The sequence below is a fragment of the Salmo salar genome, chromosome ssa01 (assembly GCF_905237065.1).
Source record: "Salmo salar chromosome ssa01, Ssal_v3.1, whole genome shotgun sequence".
NCBI classification, from domain to species: Eukaryota; Metazoa; Chordata; class Actinopteri; order Salmoniformes; family Salmonidae; genus Salmo; species Salmo salar.
In genome coordinates, this window is record NC_059442.1 from 100,264,246 (window position 1) to 100,274,420 (window position 10,175).

General features: G+C 42.0%; 1 protein-coding gene across 1 annotated transcript in view; it reads left to right on the top strand.

Moving 5' to 3' along the window:
- LOC106611138 (protein phosphatase 1 regulatory subunit 21) overlaps positions 1 to 9,131 on the top strand; it is a 52,817-nt gene extending 43,686 nt beyond the window's left edge. The window contains exon 21 of the mRNA XM_045724875.1: positions 7,048 to 9,131. Coding sequence (XP_045580831.1) covers positions 7,048 to 7,080 — 33 coding nt within the window. The 3' untranslated portion in view covers positions 7,081 to 9,131. The remainder of the gene's footprint in view (positions 1 to 7,047) is intronic.
- Positions 9,132 to 10,175: the final 1,044 nt, after the last annotated feature.

The window sequence follows — 10,175 nt, forward strand, 5'->3', positions numbered from 1 at the left end:
TACAAGCAATAGTACGCAAGTATAAACACCATGGGACCACGCAGCCGCCATACCGCTCAGGCAGGAGACGCGTTCTGTTTCCTAGAAATGAACGTACTTTGGTGTGAAAAGTGCAAATCAATCCCAAAACAACAGCAAAGAACCTTGTGAAGATGCTGGAGGAAACAGGTACAAAAGTATATCTATCCACAGTAAAATGAGTCCTATATCGACATAACCTGAAAGGCTGCTCAGCAAGGAAGAACCCACTGCTCCAAAACTGCCATAAAAAAGCCAGACTACGGTTTGCAACTGCACATGGGGACAAAGATCATACATTTTGGAGAAATGTCCTCTGGTCTGATGAAACAAATATTTTGGCCATAATGACCATCGTTATGTTTGGAGGAAAAGGGGGAGGAGGCTTGCAAGCTGAAGAACACCATCCCAACCGTGAAGCACGGGGGTGGCAGCATGTCGTGGAGGTGCTTTGCTGCAGGAGGGACTGGTGCACTTCACAAAATAGATGGCATTATGAGGAAGCAAAATTGTAGATATATTGAAGCAACACCTCAAGACATCAGTCAGGAAGTTAAAGCTTGGTCGCAAATGGCTCTTCCAAATGGACAATGACCCCAAGCATACTTCCAAAGTTGTGGCAAAATGGCTTAAGGCTAATAAAGTCAAGATATTGGAATGGCCGTCACAAAGCTCTGACATCAATCCCATAGAAAATTTGTGGGCAGAACTAAAAAAGTGTGTGCGAGCAAGGAGGCCTACAAACCTGATTCAGTTACACCAGCTCTGTCAGGAGGAATGGGCCAAAATTCACCCACCTTATTGTGGGAAGCTTGTGGAAGGCTACCCGAAACGTTTGACCTAAATTAAACAATTTAAAGGCAATGCTACCAAATACTAATTGAGCGTATGTAAACTTCTGACCCACTGCGAATGTGATGAAAGAAATAGAAGCTGAAATAAATCACTCTAATCCTGACATTTCACATTCTTAAATGTTTTTATTTATTTTTATTTCACCTTTATTTAACCAGGTAGGCAAGTTGAGAACAAGTTCTCATTTACAATTGCGACCTGGCCAAGATAAATCAAAGCAGTTCGACACATACAACAACACAGAGTAACACATGGAGTAAAACAAACATTCAGTCAATAATACAGTAGAAAAATAAGTCTGTATACAATGTGAGCAAATGAGGTGAGATGAGGGAGGTAAAGGCAAAAAAGGCCATGGTGGCAAAGTAAATACAATATAGCAAGTAAAACACTGGAATGGTAGATTTGTAGTGGAAGAAAGTGCAAAGTAGAAATAGAAATAATGGGGTGCAAAGGAGCAAAATCAATAAATAAATACAGTAGGGGAAGAGGTAGTTGTATGGGCTAAATTATAGATGGGCTCTGTACAGGTGCAGTGATCTGTGAGCTGCTCTGACAGCTGGTGCTTAAAGCTAGTGAGGGAGATAAGTGTTTCCAGTTTCAGAGATATTTGTAGTTTGTTCCAGTCATCGGCAACAGAGAACTGGAAGGAGAGACGGCCAAAGGAGGAATTGGCTTGGGGGGTGACCAGAGAGGTATACCTGCTGGAGCGCGTGCTACAGGTGGGTGCTGCTATGGTGACCAGTGAGCGGAGATAAGGGGGGACTTTACCTAGCAGGGTCTTGTAGATGACCTGGAGCCAATGGGTTTTGCGACGAGTATGAAGCGAAGGCCAGCCAACGAGAGCGTACAGGTTGCAATGGTGGGTAGTTTATGGGGCTTTGGTGACAAAACAGATGGCACTGTGATAGACTGCATCCAGTTTGAGTAGGGTATTGGAGGCTATTTTGTAAATGACATCGCCGAAGTCTAGGATCGGTAGGATGGTCAGTTTTACGAGGGTATGTTTGGCAGCATGAGTGAAGGATGCTTTGTTGCGAAATAGGAAGCCAATTCTAGATTTAACTTTGGATTGGAGATGTTTAATGTGAGTCTGGAAGGAGAGCTTACAGTCTAACCAGACACCTAGGTATTTGTAGTTGTCCACATATTCTAAGTCAGAACCGTCCAGAGTAGTGATGCTGGACGGGCGAGCAGGTGCGGGCAGTGATCGATTGAATAGCATGCATTTAGTTTTACTTGCGTTTAAGAGCAGTTGAAGGCCACGGAAGGAGAGTTGTATGGCATTGAAGCTCGTCTGGAGGGTTGTTAACACAGTGTCCAAAGAAGGGCCAGAAGTATACAGAATGGTGTCGTCTGCATAGAGGTGGATCAGAGACTCACCAGCAGCAAGAGCGACGTCATTGATGTATTCAGAGAAAAGAGTTGGCCCAAGAATTGAACCCTGTGGCACCCCCATAGACTACCAGAGGCCCGGACAACAGGCCATCCGATTTGACACATTGAACTCTATCAGAAAAGTAGTTGGTGAACCAGGCAAGGCAATCATTTCAGAAACCAAGTCTATTGAGTCTGCCGATGAGGATGTGGTGATTGACAGAGTCGAAAGCCTTGGCCAGGTTGTCGTGGACGAATCAGAATTAGTTGGGTAACATAGATAATTAAGATGTTTTATTAGTATAATATGCTTATTTGAGGTACTTGTCATTAGAAAGTGTCCATTGGACTCTGGTGTCTTTTCAGTTGCACGTCTACCTTAGCTGGGGCTCAGACACTTGTATGTCCTCTCTTAGATCTCACACTTATCCTGTGATAATATATGGCCTAGAGGCTCACTCCCTCCAGTGAGCCTGTCCAGGAGTGGGGTCAAGAGGGGGTTTGCTTGAGATGGGAGTATCTAGAGTTGACAATTGATATATGCCATTGGATGAAATAGTTCTGTTCAATACCGTACCAGGGAGGGACAGTTCTAAGGAGACCAGATACTGGGCTATACCATTAATCCTGTTGACATAGCAGTTACTGTCTGATGTGTTTTATTGATATCTGTCATACAAAACTTAACCTTTGTGAACTGTTACTAAGTATCTGTGGTTTGTCAATGTACGTTGAAGGGGCTGTATCGTTAAAAGATCCCTGTAGCCATTCTGTAATCACCTCATTAAATGATTCATTCGAGAGAGTGCATTATTGGGGGTCAAGAACTTTTGCAAAAGTATCTTAATTAAGTATTAAAGATGTCGTTTTAACTCGGACTGGTGTGTTTGTAACTCCTCATTTGGTAATGCAGAAATTAGCCACCACAAGGTCAATGAATGTGGCAGCGCAGTATTGTTTCTTATCGATGGCGGTTACGATATTGTTTAGGACCTTGAGCGTGGCTGAGGTGCACCCATGACCAGCTCTGAAACCAGATTGCATAGCGGAGAAGGTGCGGTGGGATTCGAAATGGTCGGTAATCTGTTTGTTGACTTGGCTTTCGAAGACCTTAGAAAGGCAGGGTAGGATAAATATAGGTCTGTAGCAGTTTGGGTCAAGAGTGTCTCTCCTTTGAAGAGTGGGATGACAGCAGCTGCTTTCCAATCTTTTGGAATCTCAGACGACACGAAATGGAAGTTGAACAGGCTAGTAATAGGGGTTGCAACAATTACGGCAGATCATTTTAGAAAGAAAGGGTCCAGATTGTCTAGCCCGGCTGATTTGTAGGGGTCCAGATTTTGCAGCTCTTTCAGAACATCAGCTGACTGGATTTGGGAGAAGGAGAAATGGGCAAGGCTTGGGCGAGTAGCTGTGGGGGGTGCAGTGCTGTTGACCGCGGTAGGGGTAGCTAGGTGGAAATAAAGTGGTGATCCTAACTGACCTAAAACAGGGAATTTGTACTAGGATTAAATGTCAGAAATTGTGAAACATTTTAACTCAGTTTATTTGGCTAAGGTGTATGTAAACTTCCGACTGCAACTGTATATTCAGAGCCATATCCCTGTAATGCTTAGAGAAGATCTTATTATGTCAAGTGTTTTTGAAGTGTTGTGTTTGCAGGTTCACCTGGCACATCTAAAGCCTTTTCTTGTATGTGATGTAAACAGAGGTCTACTTTCTTGGGGACCTGAATATTGACTGGTTTTCATCTAGTTGTCCGCTCAAGAGGAAGCTTCTCACTGTAAATAGTGCCTGTAATCTGGTTCAAATGATTAATCAATGTACCAGGGTGTTTACAAACACCTCCGGAACAAGATCATCCACATGTATTGATCACATTTTTACTAGTACTGAAGAACTTTGTTCTAAAGCTGTATCCTTACCCATTGGATGCAGTGATCACAATATTGTGGCTATATCCAGGAAAGCCAAAGTTCCAAAAGCTGGGCCTAAATTACTGTATAAGAGATCATACAAAAGATTTTGCTGTGACTTTTATGTGGATGATGTTACATATATTTGTTGGTCGGATGTGATTAATAAGGAGCATCCAGACGCTGCACTTGATGAATTTATGAAATTGCTTCTTCAAATTATTGATTAAACATTCACCTGTTAGAAACTGACTAAGAGCTGTTCATGCTCCATGGATTGATGAGGAATTGAGAAACTGTATGGTTGAAAGAGAGAGGGCAAAAGGAGTGGCTAATACATCTGGCTGTACATCTGACTGGCTGACCTACTGCAAATTGAGAAATTCTGAGACTAAACTCAACAACAAAAGAAACTGTATTATGAAGCCAATATCAATGATATAAAGAATGATGGAAAATAAACTTTAGAGCACTTTAAATGAAATTATGGGCAGAAAGACATTCAACTCCATCTTTCATCAAATCAGATGGCTTATCACAAAACCATTTGATGTTGCCATTATTTTGACTACTTCATTATCAAAGTAGGCAAACTTAAGCTGGAAATGCCAACAACGAACAGTGAGCCATCGTATTCATTTATAATAAGAAAAAAATAATGAAAGAAAAGCATTGCAACTTTGAATTTTGTAAAGTTAGTGTGGGAGAGGTGGAAAAATGGTTATCGATCAATAATGACAAACCTCCTGGGCTTTGACAGCTTAGATGGAAAGCTACTTAGGATGGAAGCTGACTCTATAGCCACTGCTATCTGTCATATCTTTAATCTGACCCTAAAGTAATTCCACTACCCAAGTGGTAGCGGAATGTGGTAAAGTGGAGTGGTAAAGCAGCCTTTACTGGTCCTAACAGCAGACCTATCAGCTTGCTGCCAGCTCCTAGCAAACTGTTGGAGAAAATTGTCTTTGACCAAATACAATGCTATTTCTCTGTAAACAAATTAACAACAGACTTTCGGCATGCTTATAGAGAAGGTCACTCAACATGTACCGCACTGACACAAATGACTGATTGGTTGAAAGAAAATGATAATAAGAATATTTTGGGAGCTGTACTGTTAGATTTCCATGCAGCTTTTAATATTATTGACCATAACCTGTTGTTGAAAAACATATCTGTTATGGCTTTTCAACCTCTGCCATATTGTGGATTCAGAGCTATCTAATAGAACTCAGGCTTTTCTTTAATGGAAGCTTCTCTAATGTCAAACATGTAAAGTGTGATGTTCCGCAGGGCATCTCTCTAGGCCCTTTACTCATTTAAAAAAATATATTTTTGCCACTGGCATTAAACAAAGCATTTGTGTATGCTTATGAAACCATATACGCATCAGCAACCACAGCTAATGAAGTCACTTTTAAAAAAAACTTTTTATCCCTCTTTCTCCCCAATTTCATGATATCCAATTGGTAGTTAGTCTTGTCTAATCGCTGCAACTTCCGTATGGACTCGGGAGAGGCGAAGGTCGAGAGCCATGCGTCCTCCGAAACATGACCCTGCCAAGCTGGACTGCTTCTTGACACTGCTCGCTTAACCCGGCAGCACCAATGTGTTGGAGGAAACACCGTACAACTGCCGACCATGTCAGCGTGCATGCGCCCGGGCCGCCACAGGAGTCGCTAGAGCACGATGGGACAAGGACATCCCAACCCGTACAACGCTGGGCCAATTGTGCAGCGCAACGTGTCTCCCGGTCACGGCCGGCTGCAACACATCCCGGGATCGAACCCGGATCTGTAGTGATGCCTCAAGCACCGCGATGCAGTGCCTTAGACCGCTGCACCACTCAGGAGTGGAAACCCCTAACAAAGAGTTGCAGTCTGTTTTGGAATGGGTGGCCAGTAATAAACTGCTCCTGAACATCTCAAACTAACAGCATTGTATTTGGTACATATCATTCCCTATATTCTAGACCTCAGCTGAATCCGGTAATGAATGGTGTGGCTGTTGAACAAGTTGAGGAGACTAAATTAATTGACGTTACCTTAGATTGTGAACGGTCATGGTCAAAACAGATTCAATGGATGTAAAGATGGGGAGATGTCTGTCTGTAATAAAGAGAAGCTCTGCTTTTTTGACACCACACTCCAAAAAGCAAGTTCTGCAGGCTCTAGTTTTGTCTAATCTTGTTTGTCCAGTCGTGTGGTCCAGTGCTGCAAGGAAAGACCTAGTTAAGCTGCAGCTGGCCCAGAACAGAGGTGCAGAGGTGCACATCTTGCTCTTCATTGTAATCAGAGGGCTTATATAAATACTATGCATGCCAGTCTCTCTTGGCTAAGAGTTGAGGAGAGACTGAGTGCATCACTTATTTTTATAAGAAATATTAATATGTTAAATCCCAAATTGTTTGCATTATCTTCTTACACACAGCTCTGACACACATACTTATGCCACCAAGGGGTCTTTTCACAGTCCCCAAATCCAGAACAAATTCAAGAAAGTTTAGAGTATTGTGCATTCGGAAAGTATTCAGACCCCTTGACTTTTTCCACATTTTGATACGTTACAGCTTTATTCTAAAATTGATTAAATTGTTTTTTCCCTTCAATCTACACACACAACCGCATAATGAGAAAGGAATCTTTGCGAATTTATTAAAAATATGTAAATGTGATATTCTATTTACGTAAGTATTCAGACCCTTTACTTGTTTTTTTGTTGAAGTGCCTTTGTTTTCTGTGGACCCCAGGAAGAGTAGCTGCTGCTTCAGCAAAAGCTAATGGTGATCCTAATAAAATACCAACTCAATAGTAGGAAGGTGTTCCTAATGTTTTGTACATTGTGTATAACTTAACACCATTCTTCCTCTTGCCTTTTCCAGGGAAACTCCAAACTCCTAAAGAAGGGTCGGTAGGAAACGAGTCCATTGGGGAAACTGGCTCCATTTTGGATCAGCAGCGCACCCTTAACTGAGAGAAGGGCTGGACTATGGAACCACCCACCCACTACAGCCCTGCCAGCTCCACACCACCATACCGCCCCAAGATGGAGGAGCCTGTTAGACTTCTCCATCAGAGGGAGGCTATTGGGGGTGGGGGGGTGTGTCTCTGATACCACTCTGCTTAAAGGAATTGTGTTTCTGATTGACACAGATAAGGACTTTACGTGTCAAGTGCTTCCCAGTGTGTGGCGGAAGCTACTGCTTGACCCTTTGCACTTTGGTTTGTGGGAGGAAATGGAAAAATGTAAAGGAAAGATTATATATTTTTCCTCCCCCCACCAACTAGTCAGGTCATGGATGCTGACTACAGTCAGGGAATGAAGACCACCTGGTCCTGATGGTTAGTGTGTGTCTCTTCTCTCTGTGCTAAACGTGGAAATGACGGAGATTTGAAATATTCATTAATCAAATTGCTCTTAAGTGGGAGGAGGATATCGTGTGAGCAAGTGAAGTGTTTAAATTGTGTGCCTGACTGGCTGTCTGGGTTGTTTTCTTTGTCTAATAGTGGGACTGTAGACTGTCATGCCAGGCTTTGAGAGGGACTGCTAATTATTATAACTTCATTTTATATTTGGACTATTTTTAGAGTCAATTAAAGATTATTTGTGCAAATGTTGTGATTTGTGAGGGACTATGTTCATTTATATTTACCACATTTTACTTGAAGGGCTGCCCCAGATGAAATTAATCAATGAGTGACATATTAATTAGACACACTAGCCTTGGATGCCCAGGCTTCGCTCATTAGCGGAGGCCTAAGACCAAGTCTAGACACACTTGCATACATTCCCTTAAAGCTGGAATCCTTGATGGTGAATCAGCCACGTCTGTTTGCGATATTACAACAAAGTTAGATTTTTTTGTTTGTTTGTTTTTACAACTCTCCTCACCTCCGCTTTGTTAACAAAACAATAACTGCCGTGGGGCGGGCAGTAGCGCTGTTACCCCTACTGCGAATTCCATCTTTATCTAGATGTCCTATCTGTCCTCGAACGGATGGAAGAATCTGACAGAATGACAATGACATGGAATAAATCTGACCCGATTAGCCAATCAATTCTGACATGACAGACCTGTTCCACATGTTACATTTCTATTTGAACTAAATGATCTGTGATGTTGCACAAGGTAGAGTTCATAAAATGGTGTCTGTCTGTGATGTTTCTCTAGTAGTTGTAACACCAAAGTCTGTATGGATGTGCACTGAGGAGAACTGTGCTTGTGTCCCAAATGACACCCTATTCCCTACGTAGTGCACTACTTTCAACCATTGCCTTACGGGTCCTGGTCCAATGTAATGCACTATATAGGGAATAATGCGGGGACATAGCATGTCGCACCACAGTCTTCAAACCCATGTATCATGTATGGAGAAAAGGGTTAATGTGAATATAATACATTATTGTACCGTGTACTTTTTAACAGAAATATACACAAAAAAGGCATTCGTTTAAGGTTTCCCATAACTATTTTCCATGATGACCCAATGAAATTAGTAGTCGATGATCAATGGAAAAGAGCAGAAACGCATCAAACTAATCAATCACTCACCTGCATTTAGTACTTGATTATTGGGTCCCAGAGAACTGAAAATATTTGCCTATTGGAAGGCAATACACACACAAAGGTCTGCTCTTTTGAACCTCCAGTAGAACTATCATGGTTTGTGTACCCATTACAATTGTATTTTCGGCGTGTTGGCAAAGCTGAAGTAGGATACCCCTTGTCTGACAGTGTAGGGACTTCTCTAACAGTTCACAATTAACAGCAGGGTTGTGTTCATTAGGGCACACCATAGCTAAACGTTTAACAATAGAAAATGAAAGTCCAGTTAGTACATTGCTGTTTCACCCAGTTTTTGAACATTTTCTTCCATTTTGTACCTCCTGAAAACAACCCTTGACTTGTATTGCTTGTGTGTTCTAGTGACATTTATAGTGTGGCCAATAAAATGAATAATCTTATCCTGTGCATTGTTTAGACTGATTTTGAATCGGATTGGACTAGTGTCTGACCAGTGTTGACCAGTGTCTGCCCGGTACTAACCATTCCATTTCAGAATTCCAGAGGTTTGCCAACATGCCCTATTCTACTGAAATCTGTATCTTCACAATGTAATCTGACAGTCCAACAGAATGTACAGTTGAAGTCGGAAGTTTACATACACTTAGGTTGGAGTCATTAAAACTCGGTTTTTCAACCACTCCACAAATTTCTTGTTAAACTATAGTTATGGCAAGTCGATTAGGACATCTACTTTGTGCATGACAAGTAATTTTTCCAACAATTGTTGACAGACAGATTATTTCACTTATAATTCACTATCACAATTCAAGTGGGTCAGAAGTTTACATACACTAAGTTGACTGTGCCTTTAAATAGCTTGGAAAATTCCAGAAAATGATATCATGGCTTTAGAAGCTTCTGATAGGCCAATTGACATCATTTGAGTCAATTGGAGGTGTACCTGTTGATGTATACTGCTCAAAAAAATAAAGGGAACACTTAAACAACACATCCTAGATCTGAATGAAAGAAATAATCTTATTAAATACTTTTTTCTTTACATAGTTGAATGTGCTGACAACAAAATCACACAAAAATAATCAATGGAAATTCAATTTATCAACCCATGGAGGTCTGGATTTGGAGTCACACTCAAAATTAAAGTGGAAAACCACACTACAGGCTGATCCAACTTTGATGTAATGTCCTTAAAACCCAGGGCCAACCGCACCAGCATATGGTCTCACAAGGAGTCTGAGGATCTCATCTCGGTACCTAATGGCAGTCAGGCTACCTCTGGCGAGCACATGGAGGGCTGTGCGGCCCCCCAAAGAAATGCCACCCCACACCATGACTGACCTACCGCCAAACCGGTCATGCTGGAGGATGTTGCAGGCAGCAGAACGTTCTCCACGGCGTCTCCAGACTCTGTCACGTCTGTCACGTGCTCAGTGTGAACCTGCTTTCATCTGTGAAGAGCACAGGGCGCCAGTGGCGAATTT